Here is a 21,939-nt window from a genome sequence, read left to right on the forward strand (position 1 = left end):
TGAGGAAGAGAGTTCCAGAGATTCACGGACCTCAGAGAAATAAAATTCTCATTTAGCCCCTCAAATGAGTGACCCCTCATTTTTAAACAGTGACCCCTAGTTCAAGATTTTCGGATAAGAGGTAATGCCCTCTCCACATCCACCCAGTCAATACCCCTCAGGAGCTTAAAGATGTTGGTCAAGTCGGCTCTTACTCTTCTAAGCTCTAGTGGATACAAACCTAACTTCTTCAACCTTTCCTCATTCGGCAAACCGCCCATTCCTTTTTTTCTTTTATAAATTTAGAGTACCCAATCATTTTTTTCCAATTAAGGGGCAATTTAGCGTGGCCAATCCACCTGCCCTGAACATCTTTGGGTTGTGGAGGTGAAACCCACGCAGACACGGGGAGAACGTGCAAACTCCACACGGACAGTGATCCAGGGCCGGGATTTGAACCTGGGTCCTCAGTACCGTAGGCAGGAATGCTAACCACGGTGCCACAGTGCTGCCCCCAAACCGTCCATTCCTGGTATTAAGTCTATTAAACCTTCTCTGAACTGTTTCTAACGCATTTACATATTCCCTGTACACAATATTCCAAACATGTGCCGGTTAGGTGGATTGGCCATATTAAATTGACCCTTAGTGTCCAAAGGTGCAGGTTAGGTAGGGATATGGGGCCAAAGGGATAGGGCAGGGGAGTTTCAGAGGGTCGGCGCAGACTCGATGGGTCGATGCACTATAGGGATTCTATGGTTCTAAGTCAGACACACCTCTCACTTGGAAACATACTGCCGTTCCTTCATGGTCAGTGGGTCAAAATGCTAGAACTCTTCCCGACCAGCAGCACTGTGGGTATACCTACACTACACAGACTGCAACAATTCAAGAAGAATGAGAGATGGGTAATAAAACATTGGCCGAGTCAACGATACGTACTTCCTGTGAATTAATAAAACATTTGGAACAGTGTTCCATATCTTTTGTTCATGTATTACTTCAATCTTTCCAAGGGTGGGCGGCATGGTGGCACAGTGGTTAGCACTGCTGCCTCACAGTTCGAGGGTCCCGGGTTCAATTCCGGCCTCAGGTGACTGTGTGTGGAGTTTGCACTTTCTGCGTGGATTTCCTCCGGTTTCCTCCACAGTCCAAAGATGTGCAGGTTAGGTAGATTGGCCAGGCTAAATTGTCCCTTAGTGTCCAACGGATTAGGTGGGGTGACTGGGTTGTGGGGATAGGGTGGAGGCGTGGGCTTAGGTAGGGTGCTCATTCAGTGGGTCGGTGCAGAATCATGGGCCGATTGGCCTCCTTCTGCACTGTAAATTCTATGAAGTTAACAGTAGAAGACGGGAGGCTGTTTAAGATTGGATAAATTGCTATATCTTATGAAGTTTTTCCATTTTTTTTGTGTTATCGATTTAAAGGAAATCCTGAAAAAAAACCCCACAAATACAAACGGTGACTGCATCACAAATAAGAGGAAAATGAAAATAATAATGATCTTTATTGTCACAAGTAGGCTTACAGTAACACTGCAATGAAGTCACTGTGAAAAGCCCCTAGTCGTCACATTCCGGCACCTGTTCGTAGCCCTAGAGAAAAAATATTTTGACCCTTACTTAAGGAGGACATACTTGTGCTGGATTTAAAAAAAATTAAAGTTCTTGATTTTTTAAATGTTTGTCCTTGGGCAAAACTAGGAGTTGCATTAGTGAACATCCATTCGTATAACTGGCATCAGCAGTGGTTTTTATTTAGCGATTTGACAAGATCTGGTTCCACTATTAGAGTGACTCACCAAACATGCACTTCCCTCCACAGTAGTTGGTGCAGCAGCTTTTCATAAACTGAGGTTACATTCCTTGGGATTTAGAATACGAAGGCTGATTTTGATCAAAATGTTCAAGACATTAAGGGGAGAGGGTAGATAGAGAGAAACTGTTTTAACTGTGGAGAAAACTAGGACCAGGGATGGGTGGGTGAGGGAGGAGATTTAGTGCCAGTCCTTACAGGAGTCAAATTAGAAAACATGCAAAAAAATGACAGAAATTTGGAACTCTCGCCCATTAATGGCAATTGATCCTAGATCGATTGTTAATTTCAAATTGGAGACTGAGAGATTTTTGCTAGCCAATGGTATTATGACATATGGAGCAAAGGCAGGGATATGGAGTTAGGTCACAGGGTCGCCATGAACCTGCTGAATAGCACAAAGGGTAAATTACCAACTCCTGTTCCTCTGTTCACATGGTTATTGCCCCAAAGTAACTTACTCTTCAGTACATCTTGGTTAATCTGACTCACCCAGCAAAGGTCACAAATCAATACAGACTTATCCCCCTCAAAGTCATTACCCTTTATCACTCCCTCCCCCTCCCCGACACTTAGATTTCAACCCCTATGTTCTGCCCCAATTTCCACACTGGGTTTGCCGTTCTTCCAGACTCCATCCTCATCACATTAGAATTGATCTCCAAGTTTGTAATCCTCATCTCTGCTCACTAAAAGATTCACTTTGTTACAATATGCCACTCTCTGAACACTCCCAGATGTGAGCACCATCTGACACAAACGTATACACGTTTTCTGCACTGTCCACTGCCAACATCAAATTCTGCCATTTTCATTAAAAATTTGTTGTGTGCACAATATCTCAAATTGACGAAAGAGAACACAATTAATAAAATAGATCTTCAAAATGACTGCAGGTCAATAGGCTGTTACAACTAAGTTTCCTTTCCTGTAATTAGCGTATATCCTCTGTGCCGCTTAAATAAATGTAGAGATAATTGATTTCCTAATTATAGAACCACTCAACCTCTAGCAATGGGAAATGTTATTCTTACAGAACAAAGTTATGTGATAATAGCATAATCTTGCCTTTGCAATCTGTAAAGAAAGTATGTTGTGAGTAAATGAAGGGAAGGGGTGGTGCTACAGTTTCAAGATTAAAACACAACTTACAGAGAGACTGGAGCTACTGGACCACCAATTAAGTTTAAATAGGTTGGTACAAAAGGTGATGTCACCATTTTTCGCCCCTGCTGGCTGGTGGTTCCCAGATGCAATAATCAATGTTCATGGCCTTCACTGTCACTCTTGGCAACAGCTTTGAAGCAGAGTGCTTGCTTGCATGTTTGACATGAAGCCCCTAAGCATTCATTTCCACACCTGAGAGATACTAGTTTTTTGACGGGGGAATGGCCACATCCCCTGTGGGCCGGGCATGTACCACCAAGATGATCAGTGGCTTGGCACAGCAGGCACCAACATAAAGAACCACCTAATGGCCACTGCGTATGCTGTGACACGTAGCAGAACCTCTCGATCGCGGATTGGTCTTTTCAGCCATCAAGAAAAGCTGTCCCAACCCTAACAGATTTGACACATGGCCATTTTGTGTAGATGAAAGAATGCGGACGATGTACAAAAAGTACTCAACTCAAATGCAAAACCGTCAAGTGCCTAATACCATCAGAATGGCAACAAACTCTAAATTTCTATTGACAAAAGCTAAAGGTCATTCCATAGAAAATGCCGGTCTAACTTACATAATAGTCTATGTATAACCACAACATTCAATTTAAGTAGTTCCTCTAATGTAGTAACGCTCTCCAAGACGCTTCACAGGGCTGAAATTAGTACCGTGCCAAAGGGAGAGATTTAACAAAGAGATGACGACAAGCCTGGTCAAATAGGAAGGTTTTAGATATGGTCAGAAAAGAGCCGAGGGTGAAGAGGTGGAGATGATCGGAGAGAATTCCAGAGCTTATGGCTGAAAGAATGGCCTCCAATGGTTGGGTGAAGTGAGTAGGGCTGGTCATGAGGTGAGAAGAAAATTGAGGATTGTAGAGCTGGAGGTGGTTACAGAAATAGTGAGGGACAAAGCTATGGAAGAATTTAAACACCAGGATGAGAATATTAATTGAGTCGTTAGCGGACTCTGGACCAATGTTGATCAGCGATCACAGGACCTGATCTGGGATAGGATACAGATAGTAGAGCTTTTGATAACAGTCCAGCTTATGGATGATGAGGGGCTAGCTAGGTGAGAATTGGAACAATGAGTGGAGGTGACAAGGTATGAATGGCGGTTTCAGCAACAGAGGTGAAATTGACAGTTCGTGATGGGAGCCAAGGCAACTTGGAGCAGCACGGTAGCACAGTTGCTTCACAGCTGCAGGGTCCCAGGTTCAATTCCAGGCTTGGATCACTGTCTGTGCGGAGTCGCCACATTCTCCCTGTGTCCTCCGGGTGATCCGGTTTCCTCCCAGTCCAAAGATGTGCAGGTTAGCTGGATTGGCCATGCTAAATTGCCCTTAGTGTCCAAAAAGGTTAGGTGGGGTTACTGGGATTGGGTGGAGGTGTGGCCTTAAGTGGAGTGCTCTTTCCAAGGGCCAGTGCAGGCTCGATGGGCTGAGTGGCCTCCTTCTGCATTGTAAAATTCTATTATATTCTAATTACTTCAGTCGGTCTCAAGGTTAATTGGAGCAAAGTACTGTTCGTACAGGACTGTAAGAAGTCTTACAACACCAGGTTCAAGTCCAACAGGTTTGTTTCAAACACGAAAGCTTGTGTTTGAAACAAACCTGTTGGACTTGAACCTGGTGTTGTAAGACTTCTTACTGTGCTCACCCCAGTCCAACGCCGGCATCTCCACATCATGGTACAGGACTGTGGCAAACAAGCAGTCAGTGGCGTGGCTGACAGAGATGGTGCTGGATGTTATCAGTGGACATCTGGATCTGTATGGCTGAGCAGCAGCGCATTGAGATGGGACTCCAGAAATAATTGTGCAGGGGCAGGAAGTCAAGCCATTGTAGGAGATTCTCCAGTTCGGACTGGATAGTGCAGTCCCACTCACGGGCACATCTGCAAGATGATAGAGGACGATCATGTCAAAGCCAACAGATGGGTCTGGAAGAATGATGAGGGCTAGTGCACCATAGTCACTGAGGACTTCATTTGTGATTTTAGTTAAGGCTGTTTCAGTGCTGCAGTAGGGATGGAAACCTGGCTGACATGGTTCTGAGCTACAGAGACAATGCAAGTCCAGATTTGGAAGGCAGCATAACTTTTAAGTATTTTGGAAAGAGAAGTTGATGATGGGATAGTAGTTCGGATGGGTAGGTTTTGTGAGGAGTGTGTTGATGGAAGGAAGAGTGTCTGGGCAGAGGGACCCATTAACAATATCAGTCAACCGGGGACCATGAAGGTCAGGTGGTCAGCAGCTGAGTGACAATGGGGTCAGGAGGCCTCATGGACAAGATGAGCTCAGAGTGGACATGGGGAGAGTTAGGAGAGAAACTAGAGAAAGGAAATTTGATAGAGGTGTTCAAAATCATGAGGGCTCAGGACTAGAGGAGGGAGGGAAAGAGTATGGTGGACAAATGGAAGGGAAGGATGTGACAAAGGCGGTTGAATGAATGGTCTCAATCTCTGTGATAAAAAAATAACTTGCATCTATACAGCACATTTACCACAGTACACAGAAATGTCAGGGGGATGCCGGGAGGGGAATGACCAAAAGCTTGGTCAAAGAAATATAATTTAAGGAATATCTGAAAGAAACAGAGAGAGAGAAAGAGGTAGATGGGTTTAGGGAGGGAATTTCATGGTTTAGGGCCACAGAAGGTGATGGCAAAGAAGTCGATAAGCTACACTTCCTGGAGATTAGGCCGGAGGGGGTTTAAAGGGGAGAGGTACAGACGACAGTAGTTGTGAAGAGCAGCATGCATTCAATGGTGCTCCTGGGAGTGGAGAGATCTTTTGGCAGAAGAGAGCGAGGTGTGGTAGTGCATGATATGGTCTGCCCAGATGTGACAATGAACGGCTAACCATGATGTGGAGATGCCGGCATTGGTTAAGCCAGTTGTGTGTCATAAACATTCAAACCTGCACTAGTGGGGCCTTTGCATAGAAATTACCATAAAATATATTGATAATGGATGAAAAAAGTACATTGTTTTTTATGTTGTTGCAGTTTTACACAGCTTCCCATCGCTGTGACCTACCTTGGTTCTCCAACTTCACAGGTAAAGTCACAGGTAAAGGGGGCCTGTTGAGCTCACTTGGGTAGACAGCTGGTGTGTGATGCAAAGCAAAGTCAGCGGCGCAGGTTCAAATCCTGTACCGGCTGAGGCTATTCATGAAGACCCCGCCTTCTCAACCTTGCCCCTCGCCTGAGGTGCGGTGATCCTCAGATTAAATCGCCACCAGTCAGCTCTCCCCCCTCAAAAGGGGAAAGCAGCCGATGGTCACCTGGGACTATGGTGACTTTACCTTACAACTTCACAATTCTCCATGCCAATTCCTAACAGCACTGTGGGTGTACCTGCACCAGATGAACTGCAGTGATTCAAGAAGACAGCGGACCACCATCTTCTCAGGGGCAATTGAGAATGGACAAAGATTATTGGCCTGACCAACCACATCCCATAAAAGAACCCAAAAAAATCTTCTGAACCAGGCCTCTGGTGTATCTCTCATTCTTTTCATCCCACTCCCGGTGGGTGCGGCATTCTGAGAATTCCTCCCTAAACTCCTCTACCTCTCAACCTTGCTGAAACCCTTTATCAGCTCAGCCTAGGATTTTTTGATTATTCCTCCAAGACATTTTTCTGCATTATGACACTTCTATAAATTCATGTTGTTGAATTTGATTTTTCATAACTATTAAGCAGTGCAAGCCTCTAGCAGTAATCTCATGTGCAAAAGTTCCAGGATATTAGTCTGAATGGAAGTTTTGAAACAAGTTTGAGCAATAGATGTTGTTGGCATTTGGATAAACATTTCAATTCAGTGAAATTACAAGCTTCCTCTATTTTCTCAAACCTGGCTATGGCGGATTACTGCGCCATAAACATCAACTATTAGGCAACGATCGGCCTCAGATTTTGCCTTGGTGTCTTATTCATTTTGTTTCCTCTCTTCCAGTTTTAACGTACAATCTCACTACGTCGTTGATCTGAAGGTCATCGCCGATGCACTCCATGCCTGCAGCTATCTGTATGACAGCACATTATCTAACCACATATTTCTTTGCCTGCCTCAATCCTTCGGCACGAGTCTGCCCAGACCACAACAACCCCAAACATACCTCTCCTGATGCTCACAAATAATGTGTCCACTGTACACAATACTCCTTATGATCTATCTCCTTTCATTAGTGAGAGTACAGTCATTAATCCCTCATGCTCAGCTGGTTTTCAAAACACTGCATCATGTTTATGCAAACTAATTATTTCAAGATGAACAGGTTAGGGGCTGCCATGGTCATTTACATAAGGAAGGACAGAAGTAGGTTAGAGGCTGGGCTTGCCAGAGGATAGTGAATATCAGGACTATTCCCAGATTATGTGTTACACCTCAAATCTGTGTAAAAAAATGTACTACTGGATATCCCATGGCATTGCTCTTGGCAACTCAGAAGCTGCTCCTAAAACAGGAGCATTAAACCACATAATAAACTTTACCAGACAAAAATATTGTCCCTCTTTCTGTAGCTATCTCCATCTTTCCCTATCACCCCAGCTTTGCTCTCTTTCCTGGCTCTCTAGATTTAAATTGAATTCATTCTGTCTCCTTTAATTTGTGAGGGTCTTTCCGCCCTCTGTCATCACTTTTCAAGCGGTTTCATTTACAGGCATTATATGTATATACCCACATTTCTTTCTGTATGCCTCGCACACTTTAATATTCATGATGTAGGAAATGTTTTTACAGCATTCAGTTTGGTATTCAATGCAAACGCTTATTATGAAAATTGTTACAAACACAGTTATTTACATACCACACAAAATTTATAATCCCCATATACCCATTTCTCCAACTGACCAAAACAGACCGACACTTTGCACTCTGTCTTGCCAAGAGCCCTTAATGAATTAACTTTGGGCAGTTTGAACAGGTAGAACGCCAGTTGAAAGCTTGCACATCACTCAGAGATTATGGGGCTAGCTGCAGCAGGAGAGCAAGGCGAGAGCAGGGACAACATTCTGTTATAACTGACCCTGGCTCAAAGAGGAGGGTTGCTGAATACCAACGTTCGTCACAGAATAAAACTTCACTGAGAGAAAAATGCTGGTGTCGAATTCCAGTATGACAAATAAGGAAGAATTTTGAATTACATTGTCCAAAAGCAACACTTGGATTATTTTTTTCCCTGAGATATGGACAGACACTCCAAATAATTTAACAAACTGTTGTGGTCAACCTCTGCAATCCCATATCCAGCAAAAAATCGTGTTAGACCATTGCCCCAAGCAGTAAATTACAGTCAAAAGTGCTGCCAACGTCAAGAAAGCCTAAATTCAATACACAAAGAAGCACACAACGATAAGGAAACAACCACTGGCTTCAGAGTGAGAACAGCAAAGGAGTTCTGCCTCAATCACCATTCAACCCTGTATGCTGAAAAATACAACGATCAGGCTCTGGATAATGATCTGCTTCACACTACTATTGCGTATTTGGGTGGCATGGTAGCACAGTGGGTGGCATTGTTGCTTCACAGCGTCAGGGTCCTGGGTTCGATTCCTGGCTTGGGTCACTGTCTGAGCGGAGTCTGCACGTTCTCCCCGTGTCTGCGTGGGTTTCCTCCCACAAGACCCGAAAGACATGCTTGTTAGGTGAATTGGACATTCTGAATTCTCCCTCGGTGTACACGAACAGGTGCCAGGAGTGTGGCGACTAGGGGTTTTCACAGTAACTTCATTACAGTGTTAATGTAAGCCAACTTGTGTCAATAATAAAGATTATTATATGGTTGTGGACTAGATTGGTACCGAGGAGAGAGTAATTGGAAGAAATAAAACAAAAGAGAAATGGGGATAGTAAGCTGACAAAATATCTCGATCCATTCTGCCCATCTTTGGTTACTGCTTCTCTGATAGAATGAATATACTTTGGGTGCTGTTGTGATGAACACAATCATATTTAGTGAGCTCTCTCTAAAAAGAATAATTGTTGCTTTAATTCTAAATAGACTGAGGTCAGGGAAGTTTCCACAGGAGAATCTTGCTGCATTCACCTCATGTATGATCACTGCCAATAAATGGTTGCATTTCCTCAGTCGAACAGCAATTGCTTTAATGACATATTCCACTGCATATGGAACATTAAACAAAAAAAAACTGACTGCAGTACAGAAGCTCACTGTTATATTATTCCCAACTCAAACCATGCTATATTACCAAAGTACGGATTGCGTCAAAACGCTGGCTAATAAATACATTAATCTATTCTGGAAGACCGAACAAGAACTCTCACAGCAACTTCACACAAACAGGTTTTCAATTAGATGCTTTCAGCATGCACACAATCCAGGTGGATGAACCCTTAATTTAGACACCAACTCCTAGCATAATAATAATCACTTGTCACAAGTAGGCTTCAATGAAGTTACTGTGAAAAGCCCCTAGTCGCCACATTCCGGCGCCTGTTGGGGGAGGCTGGTACAGGAATTGAACCTGCGCTGCTTATCTTGATCTGCACTACAAGCTAGTTGTTTAGCCAACTGAGCTAAACCAGCCGCTATGCTAAACCAGCATTGCACAGTGAGTATACAGTGTTTTAATTTTAAGGTAATAAGGAATGTGAAGTGCACTGCAAGTGTACGGTGTTTTAAATTTAAGGCTGTGTACTCTACTTTCACCATAAAACACTAGACACTCGCTGTGTACTTTATCTTCATCACTACCTTCAATTTAAAACACTGTACACTAGCCGTGTAGCTCTGTGACGATGAAAGTGAACTAGACAGCTAGTTTACAGAGCTGAGGCACAATGCACAAGCTGCAGATGATTTTCTGGTTTTGGTCAGACAGAGACACTGAGCAGGGGCCAGGAACTTCCTGTCGGGGAAAGGGAGAAAAGAGAAAGCTTAGTCACTTTCCAATGTGAGCAGCTTTGGAGAATCCCAACTCTAGGCTGCCTACCCATATTGGCAATGAGCCTGAAAACGGGTAACAGGGGAAATACATTGACAAATAGGATTTTCTCTCATGTTCGGCCCCAGAAAAGTGCTGCATTTGTGTAAAACCAACCCAATAGCTTTCAGAAACTATTTGCTGCCATACTCCAGGGGAAACCCAACCACTATAATTTACATGAAGCTCCAGACCAATTGTCTCATAAAGCCTTCATAAAGAACTGAAATTATGGAATATGACCAAATCTTGGACTTTCATCCAGAATGTGGGCTACAGCTCCAACAAGTGAATTAAATATAGATGGGAGACACTTAGTCTCTCAAAAACAAGAGACTGCTCAATGGATTGTTGGGTCACTCAAGGAGAAAATCTGAATAGCACCATTTCCAAACAAAATACTGCAGCAGCCGCACAGATGGACTCACATGGGGATCGAATGCTCTCTATTCACCGTCTTCAACAACTGGCTTTGCAAAACACAATGCTATTCATTGGAAGATATAGTTCAGCTTCACATCAGGATCTGGCAGCCTTGCTGGGTGCCAACTTCAGATTGGGGCCCAGACCTATAGGACAAGATTGATAAGAAACAAAGGATACCTGTGTCTTAACTACTGAAGATCCAAATGAGTCAAACTAAAGCTATACAACATATTTGCCATCCCTCATGGATCAGAATTCATCACTCAGCTCAGAGTTGAGAGGCAGACAAAAGCCTGCAGCAAGGATAATCTCAAATAGCAGCCCTGCACCCGAGGGACTGGATTAAATAATTGCAAATAATAGACTTGGTTGCCCAGAGCATTAAAGATGGCCACCATGCTGCATCTTACCCAGCACAGCCTCCTCAATCAAGCTAAAGACACACCTTCACTGCTCAGCTGAGGTAGAAACTGATATTTGGCACAACCATTACCCATACATGAAAACACATTCATGGATCCAGGGTCCAGTGTTCATCATGACTGACCACACAACTTAACTTATTGATGGCGCCAGAAAGGAGAGACCAGGCAGTCATCAACAAGTGGAGGACTTCTCACTCAACTTCAGATAACCCTGTTCAGTGGATAATTCTGGCTGAACAAGTAACAGGAAAATGGATCAATCCATTGGAGAAATGCTCTGTTATTTTACCTGAACAAACTCAGCATTACCCCTTCACATATATGGAGGTTCCTAAGCCAGCTTGGTCAACATGTACCTAGGTTGTGCAAGGAGGGAGCAAATGCACATTACAAACCCCGCAATCAAAAATTGTGAAAATAGCTGAGATTGGAACAGATTTGTGGCATCAGACAACCAGTTAAATAACATCTCTAATTACATACGCCAAACTGTTGTGACAATTTCAGACCATAAACCACACGCGGAATAGTAGATACAGTGACATCCACCTTTTCTAAAGCACCTTCAATCGGAGGTTTAGGGAAACCAGAAATTGGTGAAAAACTCTTGCTTCCAATTCCTTAAAAGTTGCCTTTGGTTAAAAGTTTTCCAATCGAAACAAACAAGAGTACGTTATAATTAATCCGATATGTACGATGTCTCCAAAACATGCAACTTGCACAGAATGCAATGGAAAACAAAAGCACTATTTTTTAAAAATCCCAAATGAGTTCAAAGGACCCCATCACACAGAATTCTGACCATGCTCATTCTCCTGATGTTCTTTTTAAACTTGCACTTGTACAGATTTCAAAATTTCAAATTGAGACATAATCTTGTTGAATTTTTGTTGCTTTTTTTTTTAAAGCCGTCACCCAGTTTTAAGTTCGAAACGTTTAGAACTGGAATGTGCAACTTTGCCAACATAACGCAGTAGGCATATCGTTTAATGAACGCCAACCAGTTCACAGGTTTAAACTAACCGGGACATAACTGGACAAACACCAACTTGAAAGCGTCACAAGTTTGCCTCCTAATTGCAATGTGTATTTGACCTCAGTTTATCCATATGTTCCCATCTTTCACTCCGTAAAAGCACAATGGTCAGCATTGCTTACCACCCGCATCACTGAAATTCCGTGACGTTCTGCAGCCAGGCCAAATAAAAGGATGGAAAAGAGAGTGAAAAGTGCGCAAAAGAAGCAGAGAAAAAGAGCAAGAGCGTGTTCAGGAAGTCCCAAAGCATTCCAGGATCAATGGAAAACTTATTTGGGATTGTCGGCCGTACACAACTCATTTCGGGGGCCTCTGCTGGTTCTATGTCAACTGAGGTTCAAGAACGTGAGCTTTAGGGAAACCCTGCCCCTACTTTGGCACCCATATGCTTTATAGCATAATTTCCAAGATAGATGGGGGGCTGGGTCAGTGGCCTTGTACCATACTTGATGGATATGACAAACCTGTTGTTCTTTAACTCACATAAATCGAGGAAAGCGGAGTAACCGGAGGAAACCCACAGACACACGAGGAGAACAAGCAGAGTCTGCACACAGTGGCCCAAGCCGGGAATCGAACCTGGGACTATGGTGCTGCGAAGCAACAGAGCTAACCACTGTGGCACCGTGCCGGTTATTATTATTATAATTATACAGTCCTGTCCAATGGATTATAATTAAAATGAATTAACTTGCTTTGCGGGGTGTCAGTCATTGCAGACACGTTCATTATTTTAGCCACTTGCTGGGTCTTGGAACACTCATTTCTGAACTGACAATATTGTCCAAATGCAACTTTTAGACAAGTTTACGTGGTCCAAACAGAACCTGATACAGAGCGGTGATGTGTAATAAATGCCTCTCTAATGAGACTGTCAGAAGCACACTCAACCTCTATTCATTTTCACTTCGAGGTTCCTGCCCAGACACATGACAGGGTCGTTCAAATTTCAACTCAAATGTGATCCAACTGAATCTCAGTGTGCTGGACTTCATTCTTAATAATGAATACACTGTTGTGCACACTGCAACATTACATTCCCCAGGTTATTTATCAGTATGGGATAGTTTACAGTGTGTGCACTCAGATAACAGAGCAGCCACGTAAATAGCAAACTCTCAGTCTAGCAATATGCATCTGCCTCCTCAATTTGTGTTGGCAAACAGGCCTATTACCCTTTTCCAAACCTGCAGACAGTTTTGCCATGCCCAGAAGGTAGGTTGTACTGAATATTTCCCATCAATGCCGGGCACCGATCCAGATACACAGCCTGGGGACAGGGTGCCTAGGCTCAGGCAAATCACTGGTCAGGAACCGAGAAGGGGATGTGGTAACAGGTCGGAATACAGTGTTGTTGTTAAAACAGAAAAAGAAGCTTCCCCAATACCAGATCGATTCTCTTTTGAAACAGTGCAGACTGTGGCAGGGAGCCAACCAGGTTCAGGTACCAGGAGACCCAGACTCTGGCAAGAACCGGTTTCCTCTACCCCACAATGGCATCCCACCGAACAGATCCCAAATTCCCCACTCCCCCAAACTTCTTTCACATTCCAACTCCTCCCTCTACCTTCAACATTCAACCTCTTGGCCACCCCTCCCCCACAACCTCTCGGACCAAGCTTTCATTCCCCTCCCCCTCCCCTGGCATCTTCCCACCTACCACGCTCTGACAGGTCACACTTTCCACTGGCATCTGCCCTCCCTCCCCTTGGCATCCAAACCTCTCCCTTTGGCAGCAACCCCCCCCCCCCCCCCCCCCCCCCCCCTCTTCCCTGGGCGGCATCATCTTCCCAGCCCTCTCCCCTTGGCGTCTCCCCCACCCTCTCCCCCGCCCTCTCCCCCTTGGCCTCTCCCCCCCTCTCCCCCTTGGCCTCTCCCCCTTGGCCTCTCCCCCGCCCTCTCCCCCTTGGCCTCTCCCCCGCCCTCTCCCCCTTGGCCTCTCCCCCGCCCTCTCCCCCTTGGCATCTCCCCCACCCTCTCCCCCTTGGCATCTCCCCGGAGTACAGCCCCCTCCCTCCCTCCTACCTTCAGGGTGTGATCCCTCCCTCCTGAGTGAATCTCCAGTTGACCCTCCTCAGCTTCCAAGTCATAGGTGAAGCAGGCGTCGGCGATGTCGATGTACCCGAGGGGGATGGAGTCGCTCGGCCCTTTGAAGTAATACAGGTGGCAGTGGCGGGGCTCGAAGACGAACCAGCGGCTCTTGAAGCCCTTGAGCGGCCCTTTCCCGGACAGTTTGTTCAGGTAACCGCAGAGCCTGGTCTGGGCAGGGGGCGAGTCCTCAGGCGGCGGCGACTCCGCCGCCACATCTTCCTCCCTCATGATCCTGCCGAGCTCGGCTGGCGGGCGGACGGACTGATTGACTGACTTACTGGCCCCGCCACCCCTGTCCATGGAGCTGCACGGGCTGCCGGGAGCTGTAGTCCAACCACCGCCGCCCTTCACAAGCCTGGGGGGGGCACCAATGAGGGCGGGACTACACCCCCCGGCACGCCCCGCGCAGACCGCGCCTACGGACAGTACGCAAACTACAAACGCCGGGATCCATTGCGCGGCCGCGCGTGCGCATCAGACGGAGAGCGTCGCCTTTCATGCTGACGCGGCATTCCCAAACTACAACCCCCAGAAGCCTTCAGGCCTCCCGCGCGTGCGCACTACACTTAGCGACCATATGGGTTCATGTGACTTGAGCCTTGAGTTCTTGAGCAATAATGATAGTTCATTCACTCTTTCCAGAAACTCATGTTTGGTTGCATCATCTCCCATAAATAAATGACAGAAAAACTGATTTTTGAAATTCTAAACATTTAGTTTAAATGTCGTATCCTGAGGAGGACATGTGACAAAGATTGTAGTGTTTTTATCACTCTCAAGAACCTGTGGGTATTGTTGGTGTCTGTGCCCTCACCCCATAGGATGATGGCCCCAAATCAGATCAAATCCATTGGGAATGGGGTAGCTTCATATTGGTGCACGTTTTGCTGATGGTTGAGCAGATCAATATGTGAGGGGCCAAATCTACCTCATCCGGTATGGGAATCAAGCCTGTGCTGTTGGCATTATTCCGAATGACATACTCGCCAGCTGAGATAACTGGCGTCTTAGCCCGAGGGAACTAAGAGTTGAAATTGTGGAGGCCCTGACCCTAATCTCCCAGTTCTCCTCGATACAGGGACAGTGCTGGAAGACACGAGAATTGCAAATGTTACACCCTTCTTCAAAAAAGGGTGTAGAATTAAGCCTAGGAACTACAAGCCAGGGTGGTGGGGTTGCTTCCAGAAATAAATAATTTGAGACAAAAATTAATCGTCACTTGGGCAAATGCAGGTTAATTAAGTAAGGGCAAATTTTGAATCACAAACTTGATTGAGTTTTTTGACAAAGTAACGGAGGGAGTTGATGAGATTGATGGACTTCCAAATCGCAGTTGATAACAAAGTCCACAACAGAGTTGTGAGCAAAGTTGCAGCCCATAGAATAAAAGGGACAGTAGAGACATGCTAACGGAATGGGCTGAGTGTCAGGAAACTGAGTTGTAGTGAACAGTTGATTTTCAGACTGGAGGAAGGTGTATACCCCAGAGATTGGTGTGGGGATTCCTGTTTTTCCTGATATGACTTAGACCAGTGTTTCTCAAACATTTTTTCCCTGAGCCCCACTTTTGCCAGCCGGCCGACCTTCGTGACCCATGCCGGTCAACCTTCGTGACCCACGCCGGCCGACCTTCGTGACCCATGCCGGCCGACCTTCGTGACACATGCCACGTTCACTTTTTCATCCACCACTTCTCTTTCAAAATATGAAACTTCTCTCATTTGCCAGTACATCCCTGAATATAGCACACATGGGATTTGCATCCTTATTTGCATGGGCAAATATAGAGGAAAACTAGACTGGAAAACAAGACCAATTGGGCCAATGGGCCGATGAATGGCGATGGAGTTTAATTTGGATAAATGTGAGGAGATGCATTTTCGTCGATCAAATCAGGGCAGGACCCGATTGGGGAGACTTACAGAACAAAGAGATCGAGGAATAGAGGTTCATAGCTCCTTGAAGGTGGAGTCGCAGGTGGACAGGGTGGTGAAGAAGGCATTCAGCGTGCTCGGTTTTATTGGTCAGAATATTGAATACAGGAGTTGGGACGTCTTGTTGAAATTGTACAATACATTGGTAAGACCACACATGGAATACTGTGTTCAGTTCTGGCCATCCTATTATAGGAAGGATATTGTTAGATTAGAAAGGGTGCAGGAGAGATTTACGAGGATGCTTCCAGGATGTGATGGTCTGAGTTATAAGGAGAGACTGGATAGTCTGGGACTTGAGGCTTAGGGGGTGATCTTATAGGGGTCTATAAAATAATGAGGAGCATCGATAAGGTAGTAGTAAGGTAGTAAGGCCATCTTTTCCCAATGGTAGAGGAGTCTAGAACTAGAGGGCATAGGTTTTAGGTGAGAGGAAAGAGACCAGAGGGGAAATTTCTTCACACAGAGGGTGGTGAGCATCTGGAACGGGTTTCCAGAGGCAGTGGTAGAGGTGGGTACAATTGTGTCCTTTAAAAAGCAGTTAGACAGCTATATGGGCAGGGTGGGTACAGAGGGATATGGGCCAAATGCGGGCAAGTGGGACCAGCTCAGTGATAGAAACTGGGCGGCATGGACCAGCTGAGCCGAAGGGCCTGGTTTCATGCTGTAAACATCTATGACTCTATGATGCAGGAGAATAGCAAGGTTCAGGAGTACCAAAGGCTTGGCGTAAGGATTTAAGGGGACAGAGAACCCAAGACGGGAGGAATAAATGGAGACTGCGATGACATTAGGGAAGCATCTTGGAGTGGTGTTGGGGGAGAATGGAAGTGATTCACGTGGCAAAGGAATGGCAGCCAAACGCACAAGCTAATGGACATGGGATGCTCAGATTAGACATGCTTGATTAGATAGCAAGAATAGTGGAGCGAAGTCCGAGTAATAAATAGGGAGAAGATAAAACACAATAGGAGGGATGGGCAACAGAGAAGAAAATGAAGAAGTATTGTCTGTGATTTCCCTTCATAGTCCATGTGTTAGAAAAATGGGAAATTTAGCTGACTGTCGACGATCTATGTTAGAAATAAAACTGCCTGACTTTCCTGTGAGTGTTTTAATGAAGCTGTTTATCCTTTCAGTGAGCGAAATGTCAACGAGGAAAGCAGACTGCAACAGATTAAAATCTCTCTCTCAGAGGTAGTGGAGGGGCAATGGAGCTCCACAAGCTTGACCAGCTCTCGTGGGCTGTCAGGAGAAATTGGAACATCGGTGTTTCCGATCGGCTTTTGTTGGTTTTGCCGTGGACATTCACTCGTAGCCAGGCAAGCCAGCGGGAAATTCAATCGCCGGATTTGCGATCTCTCGCGCTGCGTCCAAAGTGTAAATAGTTATTTTTGTTTCCAAGATTTGAAGTTGATGACCGTTCTATTAATATATAAAGGATGAAGCATTTTCTATAACTCGTTATGAAATATTCGGCTTGTATTAAATCTTTTTCATGGGGTCGTGGTTACTGAACAAGCCCCGATTTCAATCTTGCCGCCCACTGAGGGTCACTCATGCGGCCCACTCACTAGCCCAGGATGCCCACTCACTAGCCCAGGTTGCCCACTCACTAGCCCAGGATGCCCACTCACTAGCCCAGGATGCCCACTCACTAGCCCAGGTTGCCCACTCACTAGCCCAGGATGCCCACTCACTGGCCCAGGTTGCCCACTCACTGCCCCAGGATGCCCACTCACTAGCCCAGGTTGCCCACTCACTAGCCCAGGATGCCCACTCACTAGCCCAGGATGCCCACTCACTAGCCCAGGTTGCCCACTCACTGGCCCAGGTTGCCCGTCACGGATCCAGATCCACAGAAATGTGGTCACCTTTTCACCATCCCTCCTGAAATGGCCCAGTGAGCCACTCAGTTAATTTTATTCGTTCAGGGGATGTGGGCGTCGCTGGCTGGGTCAGCCTTTATTGCCCATCACTGAGGGCATTTATTAGTCAACCACATCGCTGTGGATATGGAGTCACGTGTAGGCCAGACCAGGTAAGGACGACAGATTTCCTTCCTAAAGGACATTAGTGAACCAGATGGGCTTTTACGATAATTGACAATGGTCATTATTAGACTTTTAATTCCAGATCTTTTTTTACTGAATTCAAATTTCACCATCTGCCACGGCGGGATTCGAACCCAGGTCCCCAGAGCATTACTCTGGGTCTCTGGATTACTAGCCCAGCGATAATACCACGATGCCAATGGCTCCCCGAAGTTGAAGGTGCAATTAGGGATGGGCAACAAATGCTGATCTTGCCAGCTGATGGCACTCGAGCACGCTCTTGGGCAGGCGACGCGGGGAGAATGCGAGGAACAACTTCTTTTACATAGCAGGTGGTACTGACCTGGAACCCTCCGGCCACACAAGGTGCAGGAAGCAGAGACGGTGAATAATTTCAAAAGGAATTTGCAAGGGCCCGTGAGGGAAATAAAACTCACAGGTTTACCTGGATAGAGCGGGGGAATGGGACTCACAGGATTGCTCTACAGAGAGCCAGCATGGAGTTAATTGGCTTAATGGCCTCATTCGGCACCAGGATGACTGATTACTCCACCGCCATGCGATGAGCAAATGGTTCTATAGAGATTTTTAAAGCCTAATGTTTAAAACTGGGGTACTCACCGTTGCGGGACAAGGCACTGACTAAAAGATTCTTCAGTGTGGTAAGTCTGTCAAACTGCTTGAGGTTATTCAAATCCATCACAATAGGCTTTTCAGTCCAAAATTAATGTTCTTTTTTTTTAAATAATTTTTATTGAATTTTTCAAAATACAAACATTTTAACCCCCCCTACATTTACATTTAAATTATAACAAAACAAGGTCAAACCCCCCTACTTAACAAGAAAGAGAAAAAGAATCCCCCCCCCCCCCCTACCCGCGCATCCCCCCCCCCCCCCCCCCCCCCCCCCCCCCCGCCGGCGAACCGACAGTCAGACCAACTTATCATTTCTAGCAGCGTCCTCGGGCAGGCCTTGCCCGTGCCACCGCCGCTACCGTACTTCCTTCGTCGTTTTCCCCCCTCCCCCCCCCCCCCCCCCCCTCCCCCCCTCCCGCCCTCCCCTCCCCTCCCGGGTTGCTGCTGTCATGGCCTCAGTTTCTATCTCTGATCCAAGAGGTCTAGGAAGGGTTGCCATCGCCTGGAAAACCCCTGCACCGACCCTCTCAGGGCGAATTTGATCCTTTCCAATTGGATAAAGTTTGCCATGTCGTTTAGCCAGGTGTTAACACTCGGAGGCCTTTCGTCCCTCCACTGAATCAGGATCCTCCTCCGAGCCACCAAGGACGCAAAGGCTAATATTCCAGCCTCCCTCGCCTCCTGTACCCCCGGTTCCACCCCAACCCCGAAGATCGCAAGTCCCCATCCTGGCTTGACCCTGGACCCCACCACTCTCGACACCGTCCCTGCCACCCCCTTCCAGAACTCCTCCAGTGCCGGACATGCCCAAAACATATGTGCATGATTCGCAGGGCTTCCCGAACATCTAATACACCTGTCTTCACCCCCGAAAAAACCGACTCATCCTTGTCCCCGTCATGTGGGCCCTATGCAGTACCTTAAATTGAATGAGACTTAGTCGCGCACATGACGACGACGAGTTAACCCTCTCCAGGGCGTCTGCCCATGTCCCGTCCTCTATCTGTTCCCCCAGCTCTAACTCCCACTTATCTTTCAGCTCCTCTACTGGTACCTCCTCCACCTCCTGCATAATCTTATAGATGTCCGAGATCTTCCCCTCCCCGACCCAGACCCCTGATAGCACCCTCTCACTCACCCCCCTGTCGGGGAGCGCGGGGAACCCCGCTACCTGTCGTCTGGCAAATGCCTTCACTTGGAGGTACCTGAACGTGTTCCCCGGGGGGAGCAAAATTAATGTTCTAATGGGCTGCCCACTTGCACCCGATTTCTCAGCAGCTTATGTGTCTAGTACAGGGGTGGGCAAACTACGGCCCGTGGGCCGCATGCGGCCCGCCAAAGGTCTTTATGCGGCCCACCAAGATCAAGTCATAAAAATTTTTATTTTTTTAAAAAAATTTTTTTAAAAATAAGGTTAATTGGGGGGGAGCTGTTGGGTTACTGGTATAGGGTGGATACGTTGACTTGAGTAGGGTGATCATTGCTCGACACAACATCGAGGGCCGAAGGGCCTGTTCTGTGCTGTACTGTTCTATGTTCTATATGAGGCGCCCAGAATCATAACCGGGTGAAGCGCCATTTTTGAAAAGTAGAGAAAAAGAGGGCTAAAGGCAGGATGCCGCCGGGGGAAGCGCTGAGGTATATGCCGCACGCTAATTGGTTACAACCGGGACTATTAATTAATATACTATGCGGCCCTTTAAAATTGTGAATTTCTGAATGTGGCCCTTGCACGGAAAAGTTTGCCCACCCCTGGTCTAGTATATGGGTTTCGGCGGTTTGTGGGCATATGGACAGTTCTGAAAACCAGCGCAAAGCCTCACAGCGGCAGGGACCCGGGTTCAATTCCGGCGACTGTCTGTGCGGAGTTTGCACGTTCTCCCCGTGTCTGCGTGGGGTTTCCTCCGGGTGCTCCGGTTTCCTCCCACAGTCCAAAGATGTGCAGGTTAGGTGGCTTGGCCATGGTTAAATTGCCCGTAGTGTCCAAAGGGTTACGTGGGATTACTGGGTGATGGGGTTAGGGTGGAGGCGTGGGCTTACATAGTGTGTTCTTGGGCAGCACGGTGATGCAATGGTTAGCACTGCTGTCTCAAGGCGCCGAGGTCCCAGGTTCGATCCCGGCTCTGGGTCACTTTCTGTGTGGAGTTTACACATTCTCCCCGTGTTTGTGTGGGCTTCGCTCCCACAACCCAAAGATGTGCAGGGTAGGTGGATTGGCCACGCTAAATTGTCCCTTAATTGGAAAAATATGAATTGGGCACTCTACACTCTAAATTATTTTTTTTAAAAGTAAGGTGTTCTTTCCAAGGGCCGGTGCTGACTCGATGGGCCGAATGACCTCCTTCTGCACCGTAAATTCTATGATTCTATGAACTTTGGGTTGAATTTTCTCAAAGCGGTGAATCCACTGCAGCCTGACAGCGAGAGGGAGCATGGTTGGGAGAGGGAGATGTGGAGCATGGAGAGAAGGCCTGAATTCATGTGGCACCGTGTGGCCGTCTTTGCTACTGCAACGCCGGCAAATCTCCCTCGTTCAGAGAGAAATGGTGGAAAAGAAGGCGGAAGCACACCATAATCTAGGGGCTGGTTTAGCACAGTGGGTTAAGCAGCTGGCTTGTAATGCAGAATAAGGCCAGCAGCATGTGTTCAATTCCTGTACCGGCCTCCCCGAACAGGCACCGGAATGTGACGACTAGGGGCTTTTCACAGTAACTTCATTGAAGTCTACTTGAGACAATAAGTGATTATTGGGGCATCACGGTAGCATTGTGGATAGCACAATTGCTTCACAGCTCCAGGGTCCCAGGTTCGATTCTGGCTTGGGTCACTGTCTGTGCGGAGTCTGCACATCCTCCCCCTGTGTGTGCGTGGGTTTCCTCCGGGTGCTCCGGTTTACTCCCACAGTCCAAAGATGTGCAGGTTAGGTGGATTGGCCATGATAAATTGCCCTTCATGTCCAAAATTGCCCTTCGTGTTGGGTGGTGCTACTGGGTTATGGGGATAGGGTGGAGGTGTTGACCTTGGGTAGGGTGCTCTTTCCAAGAGCCGGTGCAGACTCGATGGGCCGAATGGCCTCCTTCTGCACTGTAAATTCTATGATAATCTATGATCATGTGATCAGCACTGTGCAAAGGAAATTAGACAGAGGTTTAACTGCGTTATGATGGGATGATTCGATCGAGGTGTCCAAAACGATTATATTGAGCAGAGCACCGTGGCTCCTGAGTTGGCTCGGCTGCCTCACAGCGCCAGGGTCCCCGGTTCGATTCCGGCCTCGGGTGACTGTCTGTGTGGAGTTTGCACGTTCTCCCCGTGCCTGCGTGGGTTTCCTCCCGGCTGCTCTCCTCCCACAGTCCAAAGATGTGCAGGGTAGGTGGGGTTACGGGGATAGGCGGGGATGTGGCCCGAAGTTAGGGTGCTCCTTCA

The 21,939-nt window shown here is 46.7% G+C and overlaps 1 protein-coding gene across 3 annotated transcripts in view; it reads right to left on the bottom strand.

The window, feature by feature from the left end:
- The window catches only part of tbc1d2b (TBC1 domain family, member 2B), a 107,632-nt gene extending 93,465 nt beyond the window's left edge, over window positions 1–14,167 (bottom strand). Inside the window, exons 1-2 of one of the 3 annotated variants that reach the window (XM_038784137.1) lie at window positions 13,824–14,166; window positions 11,921–11,949 (exon numbers count right to left, since the gene is read on the bottom strand). In XM_038784137.1, coding sequence (XP_038640065.1) covers window positions 11,921–11,929 — 9 coding nt within the window. In that variant the 5' untranslated portion in view covers window positions 11,930–11,949; window positions 13,824–14,166. Of the gene's footprint in view, window positions 1–11,920; window positions 11,950–13,823 lie in introns of all 3 variants that reach the window. The other 2 variants (XM_038784136.1, XM_038784135.1) reach the window with 2 other exon arrangements.
- Window positions 14,168–21,939: the final 7,772 nt, after the last annotated feature.

Source organism: Scyliorhinus canicula, chromosome 24 (assembly GCF_902713615.1).
Source record: "Scyliorhinus canicula chromosome 24, sScyCan1.1, whole genome shotgun sequence".
Lineage (NCBI taxonomy): Eukaryota > Metazoa > Chordata > Chondrichthyes > Carcharhiniformes > Scyliorhinidae > Scyliorhinus > Scyliorhinus canicula.